At 44.9% G+C, this 27,395-nt stretch overlaps 4 protein-coding genes across 16 annotated transcripts in view; 2 read left to right on the forward strand and 2 right to left on the reverse strand.

Moving 5' to 3' along the window:
* Positions 1–2,960: 2,960 nt before the first annotated feature.
* Positions 2,961–14,762, forward strand: zcchc2 (zinc finger, CCHC domain containing 2). 2 transcript variants are annotated; one of them, XM_029148976.3, is made up of 14 exons: positions 2,961–3,945; positions 5,883–6,003; positions 6,171–6,241; positions 6,487–6,558; positions 6,920–7,020; positions 7,679–7,782; positions 8,570–8,632; positions 9,285–9,339; positions 9,468–9,591; positions 10,115–10,182; positions 10,261–10,316; positions 10,393–10,509; positions 10,591–12,129; positions 12,507–14,762. In XM_029148976.3, the coding sequence occupies exons 1-14, from the start codon at positions 3,163–3,165 to the stop codon at positions 12,551–12,553; spliced, it is 3,321 nt and encodes a 1,106-aa protein (XP_029004809.1). In that variant the 5' UTR covers positions 2,961–3,162; the 3' UTR covers positions 12,554–14,762. The 2 variants fall into 2 exon arrangements, with proteins under 2 accessions (XP_029004809.1, XP_029004810.1); XM_029148977.3 differs by having other exon boundaries at positions 6,174–6,241.
* Positions 14,104–23,414, reverse strand: ift74 (intraflagellar transport 74). Of its 3 annotated transcripts, none has more exons than XM_029148978.3 (20): positions 23,264–23,412; positions 22,476–22,594; positions 22,232–22,373; positions 22,046–22,094; positions 21,830–21,928; positions 21,571–21,631; positions 21,277–21,336; positions 21,142–21,203; positions 17,532–17,670; positions 17,331–17,393; positions 16,911–17,054; positions 16,786–16,826; positions 16,626–16,705; positions 16,447–16,500; positions 16,198–16,295; positions 15,989–16,115; positions 15,727–15,890; positions 15,493–15,618; positions 15,325–15,385; positions 14,104–15,093 (listed from the first exon to the last, which is right to left on the reverse strand). In XM_029148978.3, exons 1-20 carry the CDS (start codon positions 23,352–23,354, stop codon positions 14,978–14,980), a joined length of 1,896 nt encoding a protein of 631 aa, XP_029004811.1. In that variant the 5' UTR covers positions 23,355–23,412; the 3' UTR covers positions 14,104–14,977. The 3 variants fall into 3 exon arrangements, with proteins under 3 accessions (XP_029004811.1, XP_029004814.1, XP_029004813.1); XM_029148981.3 differs by having other exon boundaries at positions 23,172–23,368; XM_029148980.3 differs by having other exon boundaries at positions 15,087–15,159; positions 15,300–15,385; positions 23,264–23,414.
* LOC114854515 (leucine-rich repeat-containing protein 19-like) lies at positions 17,984–21,339 on the forward strand. Its single transcript, XM_029148982.3, has 7 exons — positions 17,984–18,201; positions 18,784–18,874; positions 18,965–19,200; positions 19,320–19,431; positions 19,548–19,635; positions 20,088–20,261; positions 20,353–21,339. Exons 2-7 carry the CDS (start codon positions 18,788–18,790, stop codon positions 20,688–20,690), a joined length of 1,035 nt encoding a protein of 344 aa, XP_029004815.1. The 5' UTR covers positions 17,984–18,201; positions 18,784–18,787; the 3' UTR covers positions 20,691–21,339.
* Positions 23,415–23,984: 570 nt separating the features above from the next.
* The window catches only part of LOC114854511 (microtubule-associated protein 4), a 49,080-nt gene continuing 45,669 nt past the window's right edge, over positions 23,985–27,395 (reverse strand). For 9 of the 10 annotated variants that reach the window (XM_055508259.1, XM_041070644.2, XM_041070643.2 and 6 more), the window contains one exon: positions 27,124–27,252. In XM_055508259.1, the coding sequence (XP_055364234.1) occupies positions 27,245–27,252 (8 nt within the window). In that variant the 3' untranslated portion in view covers positions 27,124–27,244. The other variant, XM_029148969.3, reaches the window with a different exon arrangement.

Genomic DNA, 27,395 nt, shown 5'->3' on the forward strand with positions numbered 1-27,395 from the left:
CCGCCGGTATTTATAGCAGCGACACCCACGCTTCCTCTGCTGCGACGAGTCATCGCGTCTGCAGTGGAAGTGGGGTCTGTCGGAAGCAGGCAAAGCAGCGAGGCCGCTCCAACTTGAGGTCCGGGTTAAAAGCAGCACAGAGCGTTGATGCTTCTGAAAGAAGGAGCCTCACATATATTCCTTCTATAAGAGCTTCACTCTTTCATTTTACAGCACGTTAGTCATTACAGAGACAGCGTAGATCCAGTAGGTGGCCACTAGACCTGCTTCCTCAGACTCTATATTTAGCGCTGGGGTCGGTTTGCTGTCGAGCGACCACATCAACCGGCGTCACAGAACGGTCCTTGTGTGCACATGTTGCACGGTTCCAGGACACGGACGGCTGCAGAGAGGAGTTCCTGTCGGAGCGGTTCACTCCTCAAACATCAGCATTAGACGCAGTGGCCTCTGCGACTATCGCTCACATACGGGACCACAACCTGCACTGTACTACTGTGAGAGTCACTTCACTCCTCATCGCAGAGTTTGTGAGGGATCGTTGCAAATGACTCAGCTGAACGCGATGCTCACGCAGGGTTAACGTGCTGAATTTTTTTTGCCTCCAGAAAATATTCTGATATTGTGTTATGGAATTTAACAAATGCATTGTCTGAATGATAGATGAGGCCCTTAAAATAAGTCACGGAGCATAGTTTTGAGTGGAATTTCAAGTCAAATCACTGATAATAAAGTCCGTAACTATGACAGAGTTTAAGAATGAATGATTTCGCCCATCAAGCAGGTGGTTCATCAGTCACTTAACTTGTCATCATCACAGCCGAGCAGCATAAATCACATTAAATCATTTTTTAATTATGTCTTCTTCATGCAAACATGTCTTCTATGATGGTTTAATGCAGAGAAACCGTCCGCTCACATCAAATGTTGACTCAAGTATTATTTGGTTGTGAAACTTCAATAGGACCAATGGTAAAAAGGTTGTAAACCAAAAGATCACCACAAACACCACTGACTAGATTCAAACATTATTCCCTGTATTATTCGTCTGCTAACAACTGAGGAATAGAAGCAAAAAGCACTAAAAGACTAGTTTAAAGAGACCTGAGTATTAGAGCCGTCATGTAAAGTCTCCAGATAACATTCTCCATCGGTGCCTTTCTCTTCAGTGCAGTAACGAGGAGGCTACGGACTCACCAACAACATACAGTAACTGTGACCTGCTCAGAGACGGAGCGACGGGAAGAGGCTGGCGCCTGCACAGCAGCAGGGACCTCGCTGACCCATAATGACAGAGGTCGATCTCTGCACTTATGCTGTATATTTAGCCCGTCTTCTCATTGTCTCGATAGCTGGTCACTTGTGTCCAAAGCAAACAACTTGGCAGCATCAAGTTTGGAAAAGCTCAGTAAAATCCTTCCTGGATGCTGTATATGTTAATACACGCATGAATCACAAATTAAAAACGACCAGTGTGGTGTTGATTAGTGAACTACACATGGCAGCATACGCTGTAATGCGACACAGACAACGCTCACATGCAGCAGCAAGGCTCTTACCTTTCCCCGTCGGCGTCAGCGAGGAAGTGATGAAGGCCGCTCAGCTCACAGAGGAATCCGGAGAGTGAAGCCGACTCGGTGGTGGCAGTCCTGCCCCTGCTTGGTACAGGGAGTGGTGGGAGTGTCGGGGCAGCCTTTAGAAACTGTGGCTAGCTTCACCACAGAATCTGACACTACAGAGGCCAATGTGGACATGTGTGTGTGATTTACACACATGCACAAACACATCAGCTGTGTGGACCCATGCAGTGGTGTTTGTTGCTGTTCATTCACGACATGGAGACGCAGAGATGTTGCTTCAGTTTATTGCTTATTGCATGAACGGGCTCATGTCTTGGAGGTTGTGGAACACCAGCTAATGATGGCAAAGCACTGGAGCTGAGGACCCGTGTGTGAAGAGTTGGGCCACAGTCAGCCGCACTGCACCGTAAACGTGGGCAGAGCTGCGGTGAACGTGTTTCTACAGCTGCTGTGCTGACGTTTACTTCAATTACAGGTTAAAGAAACTCTGCGGCAAAGTATGAAATGGCACCTGCAACACAGGCCTAAGTCATGATTTGGTTCAAATATGCAGCGTCTGGACATCTGGCAGCAGAACGAGACTCCTGATATGTCCGTATTGTACCTTATTCATATAAATGTGCACTGTCTCAGCAGTATGACCTGTTTAGTTTTTAATGTCTCCAAACGTTTCTGATTTCCTCTTTCTTAGCATGAATGGGTGTGTTGGCTATGCCTTTCGGTACAAGCAAATAAGCCTTCCAACACAGAGGGACTTAGTAAAGCTCCATCAGGGAGCAGCGTTCACCCGTTCAATTTTGTGTATTTGTAATAGTAAATACTTGTCGCTAGATGGCAGCATTGCCCACAGATGAATCTATTAATACTAATGTTGAAAAAAATGTGTTATTTACAGGAAAGGAGAAGGCAAAACATATGTATATGCATCAGTAATTACACCGGAAATATTTCAAATACAAGGTAGAATAGCTTTGGTGTGTCATAGGGATATGACTTCTATTTGGATTTCACACTGTATAGTCACATCTAAATATTTCTGTATTACTCACATTAGTCGTTGAATATACCTTTAATGAGAATTGATGTTTTGCAACAGAAACAAGCAACAAATCTGACAATGCATGAACATATAAATGTGCATTATACATTGCAGCCTTAGAGTTATTTGGTGTTGGCAAAATATAGACCTATAGTATGAAGTGAATCATTTCTGGTAGCTTAGAGGCTACTGACAAAAGATATTATAGTAGCTAAATATTTAAACATATAAAAAGTCCAATACATTGAGACCAAGCTAAATGATAATAATAGCCACGAATAGTTGTTTTCTGTTGCAGGTCCTCCAGCGGCCACACGGTGGCGGTGAGGCGCTTGACTACCTGCTGCTGGAGAACAAGGCGTAGAAGAAGACGGAGAGCTAAGCCACAGCAGCGAGTAGCGTCGCGTCAGATGAATAGTTAATAGTGAAAACACTGTAAAACAAGCCGCTGTTTGCCTCTAGTCAGCATTGCTAGACGGTGTTAGTGAGCAATTATGAATAGTAGTCCGTTATTCATACTTTGAAGCCTCTCTCGCAGCGCTGATAATGCTAAATATGAAACTACCGACGAAAGCGGGCGAGGACGGAGCCGAGGACGAGCCTGTGGAGCGGTCGGAGCATATTCCCAGGGCAGCGTCCCCTTCGGTGTCCGACAGGCTGGAACCGGAGTCTCCCCGACCCGGTGTGTGTCCATCTCAACTGGACAAGGAGACGGCGTTCGAGTGGTTCGGCCTACACCTGAACCCCGCCAAGCGTATTGAGTTCATGTGCGGGCTGCTCCATATGTGCCAGCCCCTGGAGCTCCGCTTTTTGGGCTCCTATTTAGAAGATCTCGCTCGGAAAGATTACCACGTTTTACGGGACTTCGAGTTTAGGGCGAACAGCCCGAGCGACCTGGGCCTTTTGACGGACGTGATTGACCCAGTGGTGCGGTCCAAACTCCTGGTCTGCCTGTCCCTCCTCGGATCTGACAGCAGAGAATGTGCTGGAATAGTATTTCGGATACTGAGACACGTAGACCCGGCTGTGTTCCACAAAAACTACGAGTACCCCCTTCCCCCATTCAGGGAGCCTCACCACCACCCGTTCCACCCGCCGTGTCATGACGGGAGCGCGTACGGGCGCCCGGAGCAGACGTGCGGCGTGTCCGGCGGCGAACCAGCGACGGGACCCCTGGAGCAGTTGGCGCTGCTCTTCACGATGGCCTCTCTGCACCCCGCTTTCTATTTCCACCAGCGGGAAACGCTGCGAGAGCAGGTCGACAAGATCGAGCTCGCCTTGGAGGATGAGAGACGTCAAAGTCAGTTCAGAATAAACGCCCAGACTACGGTAATGAACCGCTGAAAGCGAAGCAGGTTTAACACTTCAAACTTTGGTTCACCGGCTTTAACACGAGTCTTAAACACAATTAAGTAAAGCTACAGCTAGAAAACAACCAGCGTTACTTGTAGCTGGGCAGGAAACGTCCTTTTCCTAGCATCCCAGACAGGGCAGCTAATGGGACGTGCTAACACAAGCTAACCGTGTGGCTAACCTGCCAGCTGCTAAAGTTTAGCAGGTGGTTGCGAACGGTGACGCTATGTGTCACATATCACGGCGGCTGTTTACTAACTTTATAACTTAATGACCTCTGTTATAGCAGTTTTATGTTTTTGTGTCGACCACCGCCTTCTCTATAAATACACTCCACGATTAACGTATTAGCAAGCTTAGTGGATGCTAATAACATGCTAATGCTATCGATAGGAGACGTCCATCAATGTTGCTGTGGATTATCTTTATCTGCCACTTACAGCTTTCTATGCATTGTTACGCTGTAGCAGCAGAGTCTTCATTAGTTGCCACAAATTCATTTAGTGACAAGTGGACGCTGATAGTTTGAGAGTTTGTCGTTAAGGATGCGGTGCTTCTTAATGTCGCACAGACTTCAATGCTCGTTTGTTTTCTTGTTTGAATAGTAGCATTAATAATTTAAATGATGTTGAGCAGAGACCTCTTGAGCAGCAGATCTTATGGTCTGCACAGAATACATACATGAATACACAGGTGAAGTAAAAACCACAGAGCCTGGTTATTGGTTTTAGATCGATTATAATAGGAAATAACGCACAGAATATGATTTAAATAGTACAGTTAAATCAATTATACAACTATAGTGAAACAATGATTTTACTGTTTATCAGTTGCTACCTAATAAAATAAATGATATAAACCTACAGGATAAAAAGATTGTAAACAAACAGTAGCACCAGTAGGAACGTTTTAGACGAATATTAGGGAAGAGTCTGCTTTCATAATGAAATAGGTTGTGACAACTAATGGGAAATTCACAGCATGTCTTGTTTGTTACGTACATATAATCTTTATTATAAAATACAGATTTAGTGTTTGCAGCTACTGAAGCCAGAAAGAAGTCCATGATTGGCTGAGGTTAGGTTTCAGTTGCTGCGTACAGCAACTGAAACTTTCTGGGATTTCTTGGCTGTAGGATCAGAGTTAGTGAGACAGTTGTTTTTTACTGATAGGACTAGTTGCTTCTGACCATAAAGACTAGGTTTTTTAATTGATTGACAGGTTGTTTGGGTATGTTTTTTTAATGTAAAAGTCACATTTGCTATTCACTCTCGTAGAGCCTGACTATAAGGCGTCTTGAGAAAGAAAACTTGTTTAAACCTTGTGCTTCTACTGTAAATGTGAATGTGGCTCTTTACGTCTCACAAAAAAAAAACCAGAAGGAATCAGGTTATGTTAAAATGTTTTTGCACCTGCATACAAACATTTTAGATCAAACCAGTTTCCAGTTCGACAGCACGTATTCTTGTTCAGCGCCCATTAAGGCATTGCAGCTTTAATCCAGTGAGGACTCCTGTCAAACAACGCCCATCGGAGCCGTGTCTGTTTTAGATGACTCAATGAGGTCGATGTCGGTGAGTCGGGGCTTGGCCTGGTGAAGATGCACTGCTTTTAATGAAATCACACTTGCCTCTGGACTGTGGCTCTGTCAAGGTGGTGCAAGACGGAGCGTATGATGGTTACCAGCAAACAGTGGCTGACATCAGCTCTGCACCATCCTCGTTGATTGTTAGGTTGTTTGGCTTTCTCTTAATCCCTGATGTTGCACATATTATGTGAATGTATTTACTGGGTTTGTGTACAAATACAGTAATTATGCATGAGGTTATTAGATCTACTTTGTTCACTGAAATAGAGTCCAGTGTTGTGGCATGTGCCGGTAAGTGACTCGATGTGTTTTGTTTCTTTCCCAGGAGCTGATGGGTCAGAAGGCTGGATACTTGCCTTCTCAAGCCCTGGGTTTGGGAGAGTGTACAGCTTCCCATCTTCCTTGCCAGAGTCGACGCTCCAGCCGCTGGGCAACGCCAAGAGAAGGTGCCTGACACAATGAGTCAAATCGGTCAGATAAAGGGAAAGATTAGTGTCCTATTTGATGTACACAGAGTATTTTAGTGTTTGTGCAGCCACTCGGTCGTAGCAAGTGTGTTGGTCATTTTTTTGGACAATAGCTGAAACTCTGTAACTGGTGTCTGTTGTTGCAGCAGTGCATATAGAAGCGATTATTCTCAGGAGCATCACTCAGACCAGAATAGACAAGGAATACAACTTTGAGGTGGGTAACACTACAGCTGCACATGTCCTTTATGCACAGCCCAACATTTGTCTTGTTTTTGTATTCTGTTTTGCTCATCCTGTGCTTGTATTGTCTACTACTATCTACTAGGTTTGTCCAGTCACCAAAAGTATAATCTTTTTTTGTGTTTGTACCTGTACAGCTCTATTTCTGTAGGATTTGGCTATTGGCGGCGTTTTCTTATGAAACAATGAGATCATAGAGATTTTGCTCTGTTGTTTCAGGTGAAGTGGTCAGATTCTTCTTCCAGCAGTGTGACCAAAACCCATCTGGAACTGGAGAACTTCCTTCTTAAGGTACTGACCAGCCTTTCATTTCTCCTATGAATTTATCTTAGTTTAGAAAGTAGAGGGGTCCCCTTATTTACATTTTGTTTACACTGAGTTAAAATTATTATATGAAATTATAAATATTATAAAACTATTAATGCTCAGGTTTAGTGTGTTGCCGTTACATTAACAGTTGCCTCCGTTATTTATGAAGCTCAATTTGTATCAGCCAATAAAAAACACTGGTTGGTTGATCAGTAACCTATTGACGATCGTGTCTAATAATAACTGAGAACAAGCTGAAGCTGAATCAACTAGTTGAGCACCAAGTCAGGTCAAACCTGTTTATTTATGTTTATGTATGTGTATCTTTTCTCTTTCTCTCTAGCTTCCTAAAGACCAGTGCACTGAGCCCTTTGTGAAGAGCATCCTGAGGCTTCTGAACCAAGGGAACCAGTATGAGAGCAGGGAACTGCAGAACAGCCTCAGGTAAAATAAGACAGATACACTCCTGATATGTAAAATCATGCGGTTACAGTGGTATGTCCTTTACTTATCATTCTTATTTTCCATACAATGGCTGCTGGGATTGAGGACTCTCATGGTGACAGTCTGCTTTGTTAATAGATTAACTTCTGCAGCTCAGCAATTTGGACTGTTCTTAACTCAACACTGTTGTAGTTATCAGGCCTTTGTGTGAAACAGGAGCACCTTAAACTGCAACCCTGACTGAGCACAAACCACTGTCCAGGCTGTGGTCATTTATTTTTTTGTTCAGAAAGCAGGCCAAGGTCTGTCACGGGGTCATTTCTTGCATGTTATAAATCTAGAATACATTCACTGTGTAGTGTAGTGAGGTTGCTTCTGAGCCAGCTACTTCTTCAGATAGAAGCACAACACTGTGTATTAGTTTCGTTTTCTTTAAATGGAAACTGAAAAATGAAACCTACTGTATCTGATGGGCTCAAGCTTTTCAACAGTAATTAAGTCCACAACACAGCAGCATTATATTTTTGTGTCTAAGGTCTCATCTCTACTTGTGTGAGTAGAAATCTAGGATTATTTGTTATTTATGTGTGTGTGTGTGGGGGGCACCATGAGAGAAGTTTCCCTTTGACCTGTAAAGGTGTGTGTGTGTGTTTTTCAGGGAGAGGTTCCTGTCTGCTCCTCCAGCCTTCAGACAGACCAGAAGGCTCTGCAGCTTTTTCAAGTGTGACTCCACTTACTCCTCTAAACCTACTTGCTGCAGATGTGAGTTTCAAACTAGTGCGAATGACCAAGTTTTAATTAGATGGACTTTGAAATGTCGCCTTTTCCTCTGTGAGAGCGTGTTCTTTTGTATTTCCTTTGAAGTCAGGCCTTGTGATGGGCAACATTGAAGCTGTTCTGTTGATCTTCTCACTGCGATAACACAAACGCATATGGGTTTCAGAATGCATTCACTGTTCATTGTTACACAACACAGTCTTCACTGTCAGCTTCAATAATAAACCTCCCTAAAGTGTTGTTAGTGCATATTAGAAATTATCTTCAAAGAGCATCACCAAGAACATGTAACTCTGTCTAGAACTCCACAGGATGTTTGGATTGATAACATGATGAGAAAGACTTGTGGATGAAAGTAGCCCAAGACACAGAGGTCAACAAAGAAATCCTCTTTGTTAGGTTGTAGGCAGCAAATGAGCTACGACACAATCGTTGTTAGACAGGATAAGTAGCAAAATGTAAAATAAATAGCAAGTGCACTTCTAACGCACCTGAAGTGTGCTAACATGAACCAGAGAGTCAAATTAATGTAAAAAATGGATTTCGCATGTGTGGGCAACTTTAAGAACAACATTGACCTGAGCTGGGCTCACTGTAATACAGTAAGAGCTCAGAATGGGAGCAATGGGCTTCCAAATCAACCTTCAAAAGGCAAACTCAGTTTCTTAGTTTATTGTTTAGGTGTTTAGTAAAATGCAGAATAGAACTCTTCGTTATCAGAGTTGAAATAACGTCACTTCCTTTGAGTGATGTAAAAACTGTGTTTTACTAGGTAACTGCCAGCCAGGAAAAGCGTACCAAGGAGACTGCTCCGATGCCTCCAGCCAGGAGGAAGGTGAGAAGAGACACTTTATCTGCACAGTGCTTTGTTTGTTTTTGTTTGTTTGCCTGTTGTAGTGTCAGGGTGGGAGCCGCACAGAGAACAAAGAGGCCACAGGAGCACGGGTAATGAGGGCTGTACTCGAGGCCTCACTGAGCAGCTCCGGAGTCGGAGCCACACTAATGAAAAGCCAACGTGTTTATTTTTGGAGGCCGTTAAGGAAACGTTGAGTCTGTGTCGTATTCTCAGATTTCAAGGCTATATTTGAGTAGAGCCCAAGCAGCAGTGAGCGCAGGCCCTGCTCCTACTGCTTGTTGATCCTTAGAGATTGAGTAGGATCATTGGTAATAGTCCTAATCGGATAATTACATGTTGTAGTTGTAAGGTTTAACTTCAGTGGAAAGGCAGGGTCCAGGCACAGCTGGAGGCACTGAGTAAAACATGATACGAACATGAAGCTGTTATTCTGTTGGAGCTGTAAAAAGAGGAAGTATTGTTGTTTTTGAGGATTTGAAGATGGATGGTGAAAATATTCTGTAGTTGCTGATGGTAACAACTGATTTTGATATGTTATTATATTATTATCGATATGTTATTAACTGATACATAGATATTTTCTGTGTCGTCCTTTTTGAATATTGATTTTGTACATTTTCTCTGTCTGTAGATTCTTATGTTCAGGGTCACAAGAAAAAGCACGGGACCAAGAGTCCATGTCAAGGGTGAGTAGATCATCTGATAAAGGCAAGATACAAACAACGTAGATGGAGAACATGTGTGTTAAACATTCAGACACAGAACCGGTGGAAAAGTACACACAAAGCACTTAGGTTACTCTTCTCTCCATCAGTCTTTCTAGTGCCAAAGCCTCCCAAGCAGACGGATGGAGGGGGGGGGACACCACAGAACTTAATGGTCCCACAGACAGGAGGAAGAAGAGCTGTACACTGAGGAGCAGTAAGGAGTCTGAGCAGGTGAGGGCAGAGGGCCACCCACCCACAGCCAGGTTCCTTTATTTAAAGGAAAAAGACATGTAACAGCAGCATAGATGTAATGATTAACCACACTGTAAAGGGCAAATCGAAGAACCCTAGTTAATCATTGGCACTTTTAAGATAAGATTAAGGTTTTTTAGCCCACAGTGGGGAAATTCTTGGTATCCTGCAGAGACTCGATGTGTTACGTCACTCGTCTCACTGATAAACATCAACCCTAAAACCACCAGTAGGTTTTGGTTTTATAAACCACCACAGTGGATTTAAAATGAAACATTCAAGATGTAATTTAACAATTTACAAAAATCGGGCATTTATGAAATCTTCGAACAGAAAAGCTTCAGGGGCTCAGAAGTTTGGTCAAGGTGACACAACTGAAAATGTACGTGATGCGCCGTTAGTGAGGGAGTGAATCTTTAGGCAGAGCCAATAAACAAGAAAACCTCAAAAATCAAAGACAGTGACCTGTCGGGCCTCATGATGTGACTCATGCTTCCTCCAGCACCAGGACACTGAGAAGAGAAGCCACCCTGTGACTAAAGTCAAGAGCAGAGTTCGTTCTACAGACAGGTGGGTCAACACATGCCAATCAGGCTCTTACAATGACGCTCTTAGCTTTCAATAACTGAGACCTGTTTCTTCTTCCAGTGACAAAGGGAAGAGGAAGGGCGCTGCCTTTGTGACCAATGGAAGTTTGGGACTAGGTCTGTCGTCTCCGGAGCGGTGATCATGCAAAGGCTGTTGAATTCTGTCAACTGTCTGACACAGATGTCGTTTCAGATGAAGCTTCTGGCGCCGATACGTTTGGCGAGACCTCATCAGAAAGCTACAGCTCTCCATCAAGCCCCCAGCACAGAGGAGCAGAGAGCCTGGAGAGTGAGGACGACAACAACAAAGGTAAAACGGGGGAACGTAGACGTTCAGTTCATGCTGTGGCATTCAGGGCAGGATGAGAACTGAATCTGGTTCCTCTGTTAGACACAGACAGCCACTCGGACGACTCCACCAAAGGTCCAGGTCCGGACGTGTTCTTCACGCAGCAGACTGAGCCAGCTGCAGGGAGGGAGCTCTCCTCTGGCCGCCTGCAGGCCCAGATGAAGCCACTCAACCAAGAGTTGCCCCAGCCGCCGTTCATGCATCCCCTGCCCTACGTGCTGCCCAGTGGGGCCGCAGACTCTTCACTTCAAACTGCACTGGCCCCCCCTCGCAGCCAAAGCATCGCAGCCGATGGGAGCCCGTCATCTAACACACTGATGATGCAAATGCCCCTAGTGCCTCCAGCTGTGCCTGGACCCAGGATAATCGGAGACCCAGAGAAGAGGGACATGCTCCCAACCTTTGGGATTTCACCAGTTGGCCTCCATTCTCCAGGAAGTCCTGCAGGGCAGCCTCTGGTCACAAGGTTCAAAACGGCTCCGCTTCAGTGCGATGGCGCCTCTGTGAGTGGTTCTGCTCCTGCTGGGCCCCAGGCATCAAACCAGGCCTCTATTCGACCCCTGAGTGTCATCAGTCCTGGACCCACAGCCTTTCCCTCCTCTCTCCAGCAGCCTCTGCCCTGCTCAGACCCAGCCGGCGTCAGCTCCGGTCTGGCCTCCTCTCTGCCTCATGTGGAGCCTTCGCACGCCAAGCACCCCATCTTAACTCTGCCGCCTGCCCTGCCTTCTCCTTGCACCCTGCCCCCTGTCCCCACCTCTGCAGCTCCTGGGGTAATGCAGCCCGCTCTTCCTCCAGCTGTGCCCACCCACACACCTGGACCTGCTCCCAGCCCCAGCCCAGCGCTCACTCACAGCACAGCGCACAGTGATAGTACGTCCTACAGCAACAGCAGCACTTCCTGTGGGATGGCCCACGTTCCTGGAAACCCTGTTCCCCTTCAGCAAACCCAGCAGAAACAGGTCGCCGCCCAGCAGCCGACACCCCCACCCCAACAACAACCCATGGGCTGTGGGACCTGTGGTTGTCACAACAACTGTGGAGGGCGAGGCAGCGGCAGCAACGTCAGTGGCGCCTCAGGCTGCCAGACGCCTTTGTTCTTCCCCGCTCACCAAATGGCCGCGGCCGCCCAGCAGGTGTTGGGCGTTCCTCCGACTCTCTTCCATCTAACAAGCCTGTGTAGTAACAGCTACCTCACCCAGGCCCCGCCCCCCCACCAGGCCAACGGCGCCGCCGCCCTGTCCCCCTTCTTCCCCACGGCTCCACCTCCTGGCCACGCACCCTACGGCCCCCTCCACACTCACTGCCACAGTCACGCAGACGTGTCGCCGCACATGCTGAGCACGCAGGTGGTGGCGGCGGCCGCAGGCTACAACCTCCAGCAGCACATGGCGCCAGCGACGTCGTTCTGCCAGCGCATCTACCAGCACATGTACCCAAACCATCTAGGGATGCTGCCCGCTGTGACCCTCGGGGCGGGAGGCGTCAATAAGAAGAATGGCAACGTGTCTTGTTACAACTGTGGCGCGAGTAGCCACTACGCTCAGGACTGCAGCCAACCCCCCATAGACTCTACACAGCAAGGTAACGTAGCAGCACGGACCAGAGGGGAACGGAGGGAACCCACAACTAGAGTCCAGCATCAGCCTTAGACTGACCCACAGCTGTTTAGTTTCAGCTCAGCTGCGTTAATGTGACCACACAGTGAGTGATGAGGCATAATGAGCAATCAAGGGAGAAGACCATCAAAGAGCTGGAAAGCAGTGTAGTCAGACAAACCTGACGTGTTTAAGGTAGATGGTGTGAAGAAGTTGACCATCAACCTTCATGTCATCTCATAGTTGAGATCGATTTTATGAAATGCCACCTTTGACTGACAGTTACAGTGACTGAACAAACTAAACGGCACGACGCAGCCTGATGAGCAGAATTCCTCAGCCGTGTTATCGTTTTCATTGCAGGTGGTTTCCGGTTAAAGTATGCAGAAGCACTCGACAATGCAGAATGAAGACGAGAGGACGAAGAGGAGCTCCTCTGGCCTCGTTTCCACAGTTCCGCTCCTCCATAGACGCGCGTGAGCCGAAGCTTCTGTCTAATAAAACACTTCCCAAAAAGAGTGACCTGCCAAGGGCTCGGTGGACAAAGCCCAAGTACTTGTGCCTGAGAAAAATCTTGTTTCCATAGTGATGAGTCACTGTCTCACGCACACTAACCGTCTGTGTGACTCCCGGTCGCTTCCATTTCAGTTGGTTCATCTTATGTTTGCACTGAGGGTTAGAAACATTTAACTTATTACTAAACTGTAAGTGCGTTGACAGAGTTGGGGAAAATTCTGATCCGTGTGTGAAAAAAAGTTCTTAAACATATTTGTAAAACAGCATATTTATGCTTTTTCATTGTTACTGTTCACTTAGGATTTTATTGTCTGACAGCGCTTTGTCAGCAGTTCTCAGATTTAAAGGAGATTCTAAAGTTATGTAAGCAGAACAGATTTTATGTTTGATTTCATTTTCAGTTTGTTGTTGGTTCTTGAATGTCTTCCTGGTTAAAGGAATCTCTGTGTGGATCTCCTGCATTTGCCACTTGATATGTTTGGTTGAAGGTTGTTGCTGCTTTGTAATGTTTAGTTTTTTTAATAGTTTTACTTAGTGAAATGCACTATTGTGAAGCAAGAATTTAAAGTGCACTAAAGAGTTCTCATCACAACCAGAATGGAAATGGTTCTTTTCTTTTAGCTGCTGTAGGAAGTGAGCTCCAACGCAGGCGACTAGTAGGCAGGTATGAAGGTCCTGGACTCCCACTTACAGAATAAAACCAGAGGAAAAAATAATAATGAAGGTATGGAACATTTGAAACACTAGTGGGAGCGATTCTTAGGGCCCCTTTTTGCTTTAGGCTGGTCAGAATCTGTTGTCTCACCACATCTGCAGCTGAAAGCTCTGAATGTGTTGCACTGCCGCCTCATTGTCTCTATTGATGATGTTTACTGTAAGTACTTTAGTAGCCTCAAACTCAGCCCAGTTAACAGCGAACCCTGCCTTCACTCTCCTGTCACTGTTCGTGTATGTAGCTAGTCCTGTGGATAACGTGAGGCTAGAGTTAAAGGGTCTAGACAGTCTTTCGGCCTCCAAACCCAACTCCACAACATCAACACTGAATGTAACGTGTGCATTCAGTTATTTCTTATTATTATTATTCTTATTGCTTAATGTTTAGAAGAATTATCACAACCTGCTGCTGAAGGTGATTCACAGGCAGAATCCATCTGACGTGAGAATTGAAGTTCGTTGTTGGACAGTATTTAGACTCTTGAGCTTCTATTATGTGTAAGGATATCCTGAGAATACAACACCAGCCTGAGTACATGTTACCATACGCACACGTGTTAAAACCGTTAAAGCTTGTGTCAGAGCAGAGTTTACTGAAGGCAAAGACGGACTGGTTCTGGACTTAACTCACTGTTGATTGTTACATATTTAGTTAATGAAACCTGGGTTCTACAGTATTTAATGAAACCTTAGTCTTTAAGCATGTGAATAACAACCCTGGGCATACGAGTTGGTTTTAATATTTTTATTTCCAGAGTTTCATACAAATTCAGTATTTCTAACTTACTATGAACTTTTTTTAGAATTGGAATAATGGAGTTCCCCTTTAAAATGCTCAGTAAGAACCTTCGGTAGAACACTGAACACCACAGCCTGTAAAAATATGTCCTATCTGAACATGATGTAACTAAGACGTTTTTTTTGGGCAGACATTTCTTTACAGTTGTTTGCTAATTGTGTCTCAAAGTTTGTCAGGCTGCTCTTATCGTCTTTAAGGCTTTGTGGAAATTACTGTTCAGCTTTATCAGTGCATGAATATACTAGAAATCTATGCATACACTTGTTTTCACTAGAAGCTGGAAGTGACACAGACTAAGACATTCAACCTAAAGAGCAAAGCCCCTCAAATAAACTAGCGTTAGCGTAAAAGGTCTGGATCAAGTGACCACATTTGGAGCAGTCACATCCACTGGGGAGGGAGGTCCAGTGACTATAGGTCATTTACGTCTGTGAGGGGTCAGTCTGCTGCCGCACTTGGTTCCAACGTTTACTCTTTGATACCTACGTACTGGAAAGGTCAAATATATTTATAGATCAGAATCTGGATTTTATGCAAACTGTTCTTTTTCCCTGTGATTAAAAGCAATAAATATATCAATGGATGGTTAATTTGTCCTGACTGACTCAGAGTTGCTCTATGGATATGAGTGAAATACTGAAGAGTAATTTTATGACTAGTGCCAATAGTAAAGCTGTTAAACATCAATGCTGAGCCTACATCACTGATAGCAGCACAAGCAGACTATCACACTACTATATGTGACCCATGTCACTGGAACAGGTTGTGACTCAGCCTGTGTCTCAGTGTTCAATGCTGCATGTGACTAACTCCTGTTGTTCTGCAGTGACTCTATGAGACTCTTGTTGTACTCAGCCACTTGTCGGGAGACATTCTTGGCAACGGTGGCATAGTCGCTCTCCTGGGATTTAGAAGCGATGACTGATGATTCAGTTAAGGAAGGATATGTAGTGTGACCATGAAGATAAAGTGAAATTCCGAACGTTCCTGTAAAACCAAATGCAGGAAACTGAGAAAGAACTTCATGTCCATAATAGATCAGAAATGTATAGTCGTGATCGTCAAAGTTTAAACCTTTTCAAAGTTTATCTCCTCCCAGTATTTGAGCCACTAGATCATAGCCATACCCAGTACATGGCTTCTGAAGGATACACTCTTTCATTACAAAGTTGTTCTGCTCCAGGTGTTGCCATTTCCTCTCCAGGTTGCTCAGCTAAAACATCAAGCACACACACAACAACCTTTACTGATGAAGGAATGTGTCCTGTGGATTACACGACAACCTGAGTAAGGCTGCAGAGTGACGTATGGGTCTCCAACCTGGGCGTGAGTCTCATTCTCCTGTAGTTTGCTTTTCAAAGCTTCATATTTCTGATTCATCTCCTCCAACAGCTGTTTGAATGAATCCCGACGCTGAGTCAGAGACACCCGGGCCTCTTGTAGCCTCTGCACCAACAGAAGAATCACAGAAGTAGCTGTAGTGTTAATCTACACAATACATGGTCCTTAAAGCCACAGTGTTGTCATTTGACATGAGAGGAGGGCAAGTGTTACCGTCTTCTTCTCCTCAGCTGAGTGTCTCAGTGCGTCCAGGTCTCGGTAGGTGTGCAGCTCTGACTCCATGGTGCCGACGCGCTCCGTCAGGGTGCTGAGCTCTCCTGTGATCTTCCCCTCCAGCTGCTGCACCTTCTCTAGGTCCTGCTGCAGACGCTGCGACTCTGGAGGTTAACAGGAAGCGCACTGAGCAACCTGGCATGTGTTTTACTGAGTTATCCTTTGGTGTGTGTGTGTGTGTGTGTGTGTGTGTATCACCGACCTGCTGTAAGTCCCTTGGCCGTGCTCTCTGATTGGACCATCTCCGTCTCCTTGCTCACCAGCACTTCTTGCATGTTCCTCAACTCACTGGCTGTCACTGTATCCACCTGACGTAGGCGCAGCATGTTCTACACACACAGACAGTATGTTACGCCATCCTGTTTTGCCCTGCTTTCCTTCCTGGTTTACTACCGGTGTCCTCTTCCTCACCCGGCTGCAGTGTTCCAGCAGGGAGACAATGTTCTCCTGGCTCTGCGTCATTTTGTCCTGCTCCTGACCTCTGAGGTTTTCAAATGACTCCAGAAACCCTGAAACGAAGAAGAACATTTTCTGCGTGTCCCTCCATCTAAGAACCATCTGCTCAAGCAGATATGTAATGAATAATCTGATTTCAGTGCCTCCTAGTGGTTCAATGCGCTCATGTACCTCAGGTCTTCAACCACTCAAAATTCAACTTACGGTCAATTTCCTCCTCTTTCCTCTTCAGCTCCTTGTATTTTTGTTGACACTCCCCTTGTGAAAAAAAGCAAACAAAGCAAAGACATAATCATTCTTTTCCCAAAAGCCCATGTATATGGTTGACCTTGAAAGACGGCAACCAGCGCTATTACATGTAAAGCTGTGTGTGCGTGTGTTACCCTGAGCGTCCTCAGAGTCCTGCTCGAGCTGACGAATCTCCTCTGTGACTTGTCTGGTCCTGTCTCTAATCTCCGTGAGTCTGGATTTTACATGCACACGCACAATGTGGACGCAGCATCGCACAGAGCAGCTAATGAATCCTTCAAAGTCTTTACTTACTGCCTCTCCATGTTGGCGATTTCTTGGTTATCCTCCTTCACCTGAAACACAGAGCATTAGACCATCATCATGTGCTGCACTGACGCTGTTGTTGGTGATTGAAGACGCTTATTGGTGAAGCTCACCTGCTTGAATAACTTCTCCCTCTCCTCCTGGGGGGAGCCCAGGCTTTTGTGCTCAGCCTCCATGGCGTCGCGCTTCGCCTCCAGGGCTGACAGTGTGTTATGAAGGTGCACCACTTCCTGTTTGATTTGCGAGTGGGCCAGCTCCTGCACGCACAGTGGAAAACGGCCATCTGAGGGGCTACTGACAGTGGGGTCACACCAATGCTGTGCTCACTGACTGACTAATCACACGATGCAAATCTCTGCCCTCTACGATTAAAGGTCGAGATGAAAACAGGCTAAATTGCCTTTTTACTGGTTTTCACTTCTATCTTTCGTACTTTTATGTACATACATATTGTATGTTGGCATTTAAAACCATCTTTCATTAACTAGCTCTTTCTTTAACACCACAGCTACCACTGGGTTTAATCAACTTACTGCTTCATAGTCCTCCTTCCTGGTTATCAGAATGTCCAGCTCCTCCTGAAGAACAGTAAGCTCCTAAAGAAGCAAACACAGACACACAGTTACATTTTTATGATGCCACAGACAGTTCATACATTGGTACAGAACAGTATATACTGACCAACTACTTTCATGAAGTATTAAAACAGTTAGAATAAAGCCTGTAGTTTATACCTGTAGTAGTTCTTCATTGGTTGTTGCCATAGTAAAATATTTCTCCTGCTTCGCAGCAGACATCGACTGAACGACCTCGTCAGCAACCCGCCTTTCCCTTCTGATGTCCTCCTCCATCACCCGGATGGCCTCCTCTCTTCTGTGGAGCAAACAGTTAGGGTGGAGAAGCCTTAGAAGGGACACAAACACTGAATCCTGATCTCATACCTTTGAGCTGCTTTAAATCCCCATCTGAACAGGTAAATGCTCCCAATCACCCACTTGCACAAACTGTATTTGCTCGCGCTCCTATTTAAGCCACTGGCTTGATTGACAGATCAATTCATTTCAATGTTTCCTTCACCATTATTTCTTTCCGTTTCTCACATTTTTTTCCTCCTTTCACATTCTTTTCATGACTTACGGATTTTCAACCTTTATCTAACTCAACAGCTTTAATGCTCTGGTGATTCTGGTAAATTCTTCTCTGGATTCTTATACTCTCTTATTTTGTTACTTCTAAGAAAACCACAGACTAGGAAACAGGAAGAAGGGAAACACACTTCATCAACCACACAGTAAGTCCTTGTCGGAAGAGCCTCAGGTTTTACAATAGGGAACAAAGGTCATGTGCTGCACTTCCTCTGTCAAAGACAAGTGAATAAAACCCTTCAGTGCAAGTCAAATACAGGTAAGTGATTTAGTTACTGCTCATGAAATACTACTAACTTCATAGAGAATGGCAGGTGGGACTCTGTCATAGGCTGATGGTCTACATGCAGGTTATTTAGCTGGCGTTTGATAAAAGCACCACACGCTTCTGTTCAGCACGTTGATTCATTTTAAGATCCGTGGGATGTTAAAGTGACACCAGTAGATGAAACATGTCAACACGCTTGTCAATTCATTATATTCAGTAATTTGATACTATTAAATGTATAATATTACAAACATATGTAGAACTTTGTGTTCCTACACACGTTTAGTGCAATAAAACCAACCGGTGACAACACGTATGAGGCAACGGGAAGGACGTGTAGCAGCACGGCCTATCAAATATTAACAAGTTCCTCCTCTGTTCTTAAGGCTGAAGGGTTTTCTGTTCAATAGCATAGTACAGATTAAAGTAAAGGTGAAGTGAGGGGTAACATGTTTTCCATTAAGCTCAACTCAAAGTGATAAAGTGGGAAAATCAGTGTTGTCCGAAATACAGCAAACAGAAAAGTGGTTTTGCTAGAAGTAGGTGTGATTGTTTCCTTCTTTTGACTGTTAGGATCATGGAACCTCTCCTCCTGCTGTGGTCGACAGCAGTGGTAGCCATGATGATGGGGACTAATGCTAAGGCTGTGGAGCAGGACCCGCTGGTAGAACAAAGCTCAGTGTTTATGATGCTGCACCTTCTGCAGCACACACATTCTTTTCTAACTGTGGTCCTGTAACTGTTCCTCCATCAGGGTTCAAGGGTTCTGAAAGTCATTCCTCACAACTCCAACAAAACCCTGGTCACTAAACTGGTGATGAAGAATAACATGATTACTCTAAATGAGGAGGATCAGACAGCTCTGGCCACTTATCCCACTCTGGAGGAGCTCTACCTGGACAGTAACCTGGTGACTGCTATACCAGCTAAATACTTCTCAGTAGTGCCAAAGCTGAGAGTTTTATCTCTGTCCAGTAACAACCTCAGCAGGTAAACGCAGCATCCAGAGTCGCCACCACGAGCTGTGTCTGCTATAAGAACTTTAGTCTGTGGGGCTGTTAGATTTAATGAGGCAGGCGTCTCAGTGCTGACTATCAGTTTGGTTCCAGGCTGGATCCGGAGGCTTTCTTTGGCCTTAAGGCACTGACAAACCTGGATCTGTCACAAAACCTGCTAAGTGGTTTTCCTTCAGACCTTTTCAGAGGACTAAACCGTCTAAAGGTAAAACTCAGCTGGTCTCTATTGCATATCATTACTATGCACATTCTGTAAATGGATCTGTCATTATTGAAACGCACGAGTTGGTTATTTAATATTTAACCACGTGTTCCCATGAGACGCTGAAACTTCAGAAAAACCCTTGGAACTGTTCCTGCCCACTGCTGATCAGCATCCAAACAGTCAAGCAAGCAAAGGTTGACATTGGTAAGAATTCTTACAGTTTCTACTGAATTGGGATTGGATTGCTTTAAAAGGTTTATTATTTATGAACAAAAGGTAAAAATGTATAGATCCTCATAGATATAATGTGGTGTCTGTTATTAGTCTTTAATATAATTAATTAATATATTAATTACAGTATATTCTAGATCAGGGGTCTGTAAACTTGGTCCTCGAGGGCTAGTGTCCCGCTGGTTTTCCAACGCTCCCTGCTGTTAGCTGCTGATGGGATAAACACACCTGGTCAAGGTGATCAGTATCAACTGGGGCAGGGAGAGTTGGAAAACCAGGACAGTGGCTCTTGAGGACGAGGGTTGCAGATGATCTTGTCAGAAAAAAACATTCAAATGTAACCATTCGTTATCAAGTCCTGTGAGCTAGAATGTGTTTATTTACTACTTTCCTCCTGATTCTGTATGCGACGCATGCCTCTAAAGGAGCAGCAGAGGTCACCTGTGCATCTCCAGAAGCACAGGCAGGACAGGAGCTTTTGAACGCTACAGCTGTGTGTTACCCATCGCCTTCATACACCGTCACTGAAGACACACCAGTCAACTCTCAGCAGCTAAATACCACACTGTTGCCAACTCAAAACCACAGGACAGACAAAGGTAGATGTGTAACTCATATTCTACTACATGCATGTGGTTGAACAATCCAACAATAACCCTCCTTTGTATCTTTACCCTTCAACCCTCCCAGACCAGACGCCTGCACTTGGGAATGCATGGAAGTTCACAATCTGTGTTGTAGCCTTAGCGCTCACCACCTCAATGCTTATCGCTCTTGCTATCAAGGGGCCTTCCTGGTACAAGCTTTACCACAACTACCGTCATCGGCGGCTAGACCGAGAAGCAGAGGGAGGGATGGACGCGGGGTCCACAGGTCCCTCAACAAGATACCTCAGCCATCAAACGTTCACCTTCCAGCAAGGCAATGATCAAACAGCGGGAGAAGAGGATTGGGATGAATACTTTGAGGATCCGTACATTAAGAGGGAGGAGGTACAAACAGGAGAGGAGAATTTATCAGAGCCATGATCGAGTCTAGGCACTTGAGGAGCTTACAGTATGAACAGTAATGTTTAAATGTAATTTAAGCCTTTTTGTCTATCCACATAAAAATGATGATTTAAGCTGAATGCTAAAAAACTGACAAATAATGTCAATTTAATGTCAAATTTAATGTTGTTTACATGGATTGTACTTTTGTAATTTTAAAGACCAAGACTAAGCTCCAGTCTCTGTATAAATAGTTTGTACGTGTAAGTACAGGTATTATGTTACTGCAGTCAAGACAGATGGTACTGTATAGTCCCATATTTTTCCTAATCTTGAACTAGTTGTGTAATTTGATCCGCTTTCTGAGGTTTTCTAAGTTTATTGTTTCTTATGTTTTATTTCATTTTGTTTCTTCAAATAAAATAGAACATAACAAAACTATACAAAACCAACTAATCCCACCATTATTTATTTTCCATCTCATACTCACTCTCGTCTCTCGGTGAAGATGCTGTCAATGCTTTCAGCCTCACTGTCATTCTGGGCTTTCAACTGAAATGAAAAGGGACGAAGCAGTGAAGCACTGGGAGATCAGAGAGAAACATCAGCTATCGCGGTGACTTACAGTGTTGTAGTCATTGATCATTTCCTCCATGTCTGTGTTGGTGTTTAGCTTGTCGACCAGCTGGCAATAAAAGAATAATTCAAACAATTGTTAAATCTATTTATACATACATACATACATACATACATACATACATACAGTACATACAGTACATACAGTATGTGCTAGAACATATCACTAGGCAGTGGATGTACTATGTATTGGAGTGTATAGGAACGAGAAGGAAGATTATATTCAGATAGATCCTCAGCAAAGATAACACAAAGTAATACAACATATTTGGCAGCTGTTTACCATGTTGTAATCAGCAAGCTGGCCTTGTAAATCCTTAATCTCTGCGGCGAGACCTTCGGCTCTAAAGGGTAAGAGACAAGAGGTTAGCATATAGAATTCCCAATGTGCGGTTACCCAATCAGTGATTAGCATACAAACTAATTCCTACGATGGCAAAATATATGGAGAAGCTCTGTTGTCTCTGTTTAGATATGCTGCTCAAAGTGAATAACGTCACATAATCAGTAGCAAATCAGACATAAAACACACAAGCACTCACTTTTTCTCATAGGAGAGGTAGACAGAGTTCTCCTGGTTGTAGTTGTCAATCTCTTTGTGCAATTTACTGGTCTCTGTTGTCAACTCATTGATCTTACTCCTGCATCAAACAAAAGGCATGTAACCATGTGTGGTTAGGACAGACTCTGATGGGAACACCTGCTGCATACAGTAGTTTTATGGTCATTTCAACAAGGTGGCTATTAACATGTGTTACCTGAGGAGGCCCAAGTAGTAGGACTTATCCAGAATCTGTCTCTGTGGTCCTTTAGTAGATGAAAGAAAAGTTGACATGGTGACAAAACCAAAGAGAGGCATTGTAGTGACACATTGTTTCAGTTTAAGAAGTTTAATGTATAGATATCTGTCTACGTGAAACGGGTGAGCTGTCATTTAAACCTGCCTTTCATGCCAGTCTTCATCCCACTGAGCCCATGTTGGGTGACAGGTCTGTCAGTTACTTTGATCTGTGCTGACAAGACTCCGGGGGTGCTGATGGGGATCCCACTTCTCATACCAGGATGCCCACTTGTGCCAGGAACCATCTGAATAAAGGTTGGACCGGCACATTCAACTAGACTCTTTCAACAATTGCTACCAATGACTAGGCAGCAATGCTTCAAGTAATCTGTTTGTAAGTACATTACCCCGGTTGCAACGCGTATGGCTGTAGGAGGAGGCCGGATGGCTGTCGGAGGTCTTCCAGCTCCGCTACGGCTCATCGGGCGGCCTATGCCTGAAGGAGGCCGCTGGCTTGTCATGATGCCTGAAACACAGTTTCACACAACAGATGGGTCCACGGTGGCAACAGCCTGGAGGATGGGTGGTGCGGATTTGAACCCCAGCTCCTGTTCAAGCCTTGGGCCATTAATCTATCTAACACACTGACGACACAATCATTCTGGTCAACAGTGCTAGTATGCCCTTTTCTTTTCCGGACACATGGTTTATATCTCTGTGCCCGCAGCTGAATCATGTATATGACCGAATACACCGCATGTAAAGGTGCGTTCACCACTAATGAAGTCCCACAACTTATAGCGCAGCTTCTTCCGTTCTGTGTAAGTGCAATTAGCAGCTTCGGGTGTTTGTTGATCCTGCAAACAATTAGCATTATCGGCTAACGTTGTTTGGCACCAGCCAACTAGCTAGCTACCCGACGCGCACAGAGACTAGTAATACAAAACACCTCCGTTGTCGTGAACATGTAAAGGTTCAACATGTAAACGACCGTCCTCTAGCAACACAACTAGCAGATGCTATTAGAAGCTTCAGCAGCAGCGTTACTGCGGCAGGTCGGTTACTACGTTAGCTCGACGAGCTGGAAGTGTTTGGCATCTTACACTGATCCTTGTCGGTCGCGTTCGTTGTCAGTAAACTTCTAACCCATTCAGCGAAGCAGCGTTTATTGAATAAACACAAAAGCTTCAGTAACTGTTCTGAAGAGACAGAAGAAAGTCGCCAGCTGCGGATGATCCTGCGGTTGCCATAGCAACCGTCTTCTTCTCTTCATAAAGAAGGCACATAAAGATTAAAGCGCACGTTTCCGCCCCTTAACGTCCAACAGGCAGAACTACAGGCGACCTAGAGACATAAAACCACGTGCCACCAGCTTCCTGGTCCCAAGAAGCTCAGTCCCATCACCCCAGTCTACCGCAAAAAGCCCCCGATCACTAATTTGCTAAGCAAAGGTGTAAATGCGGTCATTGAGGTTTCTTTTCCTTCCACTAGGGGGCAGCGTGAGCAGGACCTCCTGTCGTGTAGTTTTTTTTCTTTATCACCTGTGGACAGAAACACGTTCTTCATCAGCGTCATTTACGCTTTCGTTGTGTATTGCTGATTTGTTGTAGTGACATCTACCTGATGGCCCCATTAAATAAGTTCATCACAATATGGTTGAATGCACCAGACTGTATTAATCTATTTATCAGTTTAAGTTTCAGCATTGATTTCACCAACTTAACCAACTAAACATATATCATAACGTCAGCATGAGTGTTGAGTGTTGCTCAGATTGAGTTGTTTTTTACTGCATCAATGAGGTCTGATGACTGAGGTGATGATGCAGTAGCATTGAGACAAATCATCTTCACATTCGATGTTCGTATGTAGCACAACACTCCACTTACTGAACTTGAATGAAGCTAAACACAAACGAGAGTTTTAGTCAGTTTTATTTCATGTTTAATAATCACATCACTAATTAACAAGGAATCACAATAAACACTTTTATCCAAACCAGAAAATAAAATTAAATGGAAAAAAAAACAAACACACACACACACACACACAAACAAACAATGAGGAAGTTCTGCAAGTAACATAAAAAGTCGAGCTAACTCGTCCCACTGTTGTCCTTCAGCGTGCTCTGCAGGTGCAGCAGGTCCCTAGTGTTAGCGCGTGCATGATGGCAGATGCTCTGCGGCGCCTGTTGGGCAGCAGTGATCAGCCAACACCAATCTGGCAGCTAGAGCTAGTTCTAGATGCGGGGGTCTCGGTGTGTGACCCTTTAGGCAGGTTGCTATGATATGCAGTACTCTGGTTACTGAACCACCTCGAAAGCAAGTGTTTGCTTCTTTGATTCCCAGTGTCCACCGTGAGAACAGCGTTTGTTCTGGGCTGTTTCCTTCAGTTCTATTCATCGTTGTTCGTCATGTAAAACTTCAGCCGCCATTATAAAGCTAACTGGTACCCTCCCCATCTCCGGACAGGGCTGACGGCCCGACTCATTTATTTATGTGCACTCAAAACTTAAAACCTCAGGTTAATTAAGCTCCACGTTGCCAGTTCAGCATTTCTACATTAAGCCGGTTTTAAAGCACCTTAAATCAAATCTGATACGAGATTTTAAAGACTTTCAATTTGAATCCACAGCAAAGTTTGTGAACCTGGCTGTGCACGACCATCGGCGACGCCACAGGAACACAGTGATAAACACATGTACAAAAGTACAATATATCTCAAAAGACATTCTCCCCCTTTAGTGACCCCTTGGAAAGAAAAAGGACTTTTTCAATTTCTCATGCTAATAATCGCAACTTTAGCCATGATAATCCAAAGGACACACTTTCTCCCTTAGATCCATTAAAGGTACGTGGACATATGAGCTAAACAGTCTCAATGTCCAGCCAACACATCCTCTTTGCCTTGTTGTACTGCCTTCGGCATCATCAAAAAAAAAACATCTATGTACATCTGTGTGCAATTTCTATAAGAGCAGTAAATACGGGGATAAAAGCTCAAACCTCAGCTACTGTAGGTGACAAGCGATTAAACTATAGGTTGTGGCTGCTTTTAGCATCACCTTATCCTCACATGGCAGAAAAGCAGCCGTCCCTCTTTCATCACACCTTAATTAGAAGTTCTGCCCATTTGTGTTCATAAAAGTAGAAAGTTAAGGGTAGTGGAGGGTTAACAAAGCTACTTCCTTTGTTTTAAATTGCTCATTGCACACAAGCACTGCATCACAGTGAGCCCTCGTCAGCATGTTAAAGCGTTAAGGTGCAGTTTAGTTAAACAGAAACAGTCTGGAGTGTTACTGCAGTTTGACGCCGCGTGTCAACACAGCGGAGCTCCAATCAGAGAAGGGTTCCCCACTGTACAGGATATGAAGTAGGCACTGAAATAGAACTGTGTCCTCTGCTAGTCCACTGGTTTCATAACTAGTGCTGGGTATCAATCTTCACCGAAACAACATGAGAATTCAAATGGACCAAATAATAAAGTCTGTCTCCCTTTACCTCCACTGAGCCGTTCGTTCAGCTCTTTGTTTTGGTTGCAGCCTTTTGGTTCATTTACTCATCTTTTGTTCAGATGCTGCAGGTAACTGTGACAGCACAGAGCAAGAAGCAGCTCTAGACCTGCATTAGTCCCATTGCATTGATTACTGGAGATGATTCGTCCACAAAATCTGACCTGACCCCAACCGAGCATGTGATGATGTCGGCCCTTGTTTTAAATGATACCCAGCCCTTGTTATAACACTATGCTGAAATGATGCGAGCTGCGATATGAAGTAAGATCCCACCCGTTATTAGTCCATGTGTGTTAGACCGCCCAGCTGGGAGCAGTGGGATTAAAGGTGACCGTTCATGATCGTTACAGTGAAACATGTGAACCGTCTCAGATCTAAACCACAACGCACACAAGTTCTCACCTCACCGTGCAATACTGGCCCTGCTACAAGTAAAAGGACAGAAACAACAAATACGATATCCTGTTTCCATTCGCAGGGTCCTTCCTCACTAGTTGTCAGGTAAGAAGGACAGGAGGCACATACAAGACACACACATCCATTCAACTCCCTCTGACCTGCTCACTCTCAGCTTCGCTACCTACTCTGTTGCGTTTCAAACACACCTCATTGCCTCATAAAGCAAAACACCCTTGAATACTCGCCTACCCATCAGCAAAACCTCCCTCCTCACCTTCATTGTCATCTCCACCTTCTCTTTGTGTCTTTGTTTACAAAATCCTGTGCGTGTTTCCGAGATTTCCTAAGTGCTATGAGAAGAAAAGGCTGTCCACTGTATTGCTTATACAGGAAGGAACGAAACAGAAAGAACAGAAGAAACCAAAGCAAAAGAAAAGAAGATCTGAACAGAACACAACTGGACACTTTAGTCACTCAAACACATCACAAACACAGAATAAAGAGTTAAACATCCTAGAACAGTTTACTTCTTGTCTAGCTATGTTGTTTGTCAGCTTGGTTATGGGAAGATAAAGAGTCACGATGAAGATGAGCATGAATTACTATGATGTTAAGGGATTACTGGGAACAGTCACAGGGGAAAGGGAACTACAGGTCTCCACAGACGAGAGGAGACTGCCACAACCAGGCCATAGCTGATTCCAGGTCAGCCAGGTTCCCACCAAATCCAAGCTCCATACAGTCATTCCAGGGTGAGGGGTGAGGTGACAGAGGTTGATATTCGAGGGAGAGGATCATTAAATGAACTAATTCATGACCACAAGTCTTCTCGACGGTTGCGTGTGGGGTCAGGATTCCGTGAAGGAGCTGCCGTCGTCCCCCTGGACCTCCACCTGAACAAGCAGCAGAGGGGGGGCGGAGGGGCAGAGGAAGCAGCCCGCGGAGGCCAGCGACTCAGCGAGGGAAGCGCTGCGAGGGGGCGGCTGGAGGTGGTCCTGGCTGTGGCGCAGGGAGTAGGAGGAGCTGTGTGTGAGAGATCTGCCGTTGTCCTGAAGGGCTGTCCAGGTGACGATGTCAGCGCCGTGGTCCGTGCGAGAGCGAGCCGTCCTGCGGAAGTTGAGCTTGAAGGACTCAATCTGCAGCAGAAATGATCGAAAGGGGGAAGGAGGCGATGGGACAAAGAAGGAATATACAGAGGAGGAGACGGGGAGGGGGAGGTGGTGTCAGTGGGGGTGGGATGAGGAGGGCAGAGGGACAGCAGAATTAGATGCCTGCAAGATAAGAAGTCAAAGACGACGCTGTAGTCAGGAGCTGCAGACAGGATGATCAACAACAGATTCACTCTGCAGCCGTCAAGCTCCACTCTCAGTCAGTGGCCTCTTCTGTGCATCACCTCCTGCTGTGTCCAAACAGA

The sequence above is a fragment of the Betta splendens genome, chromosome 4, assembly GCF_900634795.4.
Source record: "Betta splendens chromosome 4, fBetSpl5.4, whole genome shotgun sequence".
NCBI classification, from domain to species: Eukaryota; Metazoa; Chordata; class Actinopteri; order Anabantiformes; family Osphronemidae; genus Betta; species Betta splendens.

Bases quoted from the DNA above. Each gene is read 5' to 3' on its own strand.
- zcchc2 (XM_029148976.3), top strand. From the start codon at position 3,163: ATGCTAAATATGAAACTACCGACGAAAGCGGGCGAGGACGGAGCCGAG. The intron at 6,559-6,919 runs GTACTGACCAGC...CTTTCTCTCTAG, and splicing joins TGGAGAACTTCCTTCTTAAG to CTTCCTAAAGACCAGTGCAC. The intron at 10,510-10,590 runs GTAAAACGGGGG...TTCCTCTGTTAG, and splicing joins TGAGGACGACAACAACAAAG to ACACAGACAGCCACTCGGAC.
- LOC114854515 (XM_029148982.3), top strand. From the start codon at position 18,788: ATGGAACCTCTCCTCCTGCTGTGGTCGACAGCAGTGGTAGCCATGATG. The intron at 19,432-19,547 runs GTAAAACTCAGC...TGTTCCCATGAG, and splicing joins GAGGACTAAACCGTCTAAAG to ACGCTGAAACTTCAGAAAAA. The intron at 20,262-20,352 runs GTAGATGTGTAA...CAACCCTCCCAG, and splicing joins AAACCACAGGACAGACAAAG to ACCAGACGCCTGCACTTGGG.
- ift74 (XM_029148978.3), bottom strand. From the start codon at position 23,354: ATGTGCCTTCTTTATGAAGAGAAGAAGACGGTTGCTATGGCAACCGCA. The intron at 21,337-21,570 runs GTAAACAGCTGC...TTTTATTGCCAG, and splicing joins AGCTTGCTGATTACAACATG to CTGGTCGACAAGCTAAACAC. The intron at 16,116-16,197 runs GTGAGGAAGAGG...CTGTGTGTGTAG, and splicing joins TGCTGGAACACTGCAGCCGG to AACATGCTGCGCCTACGTCA.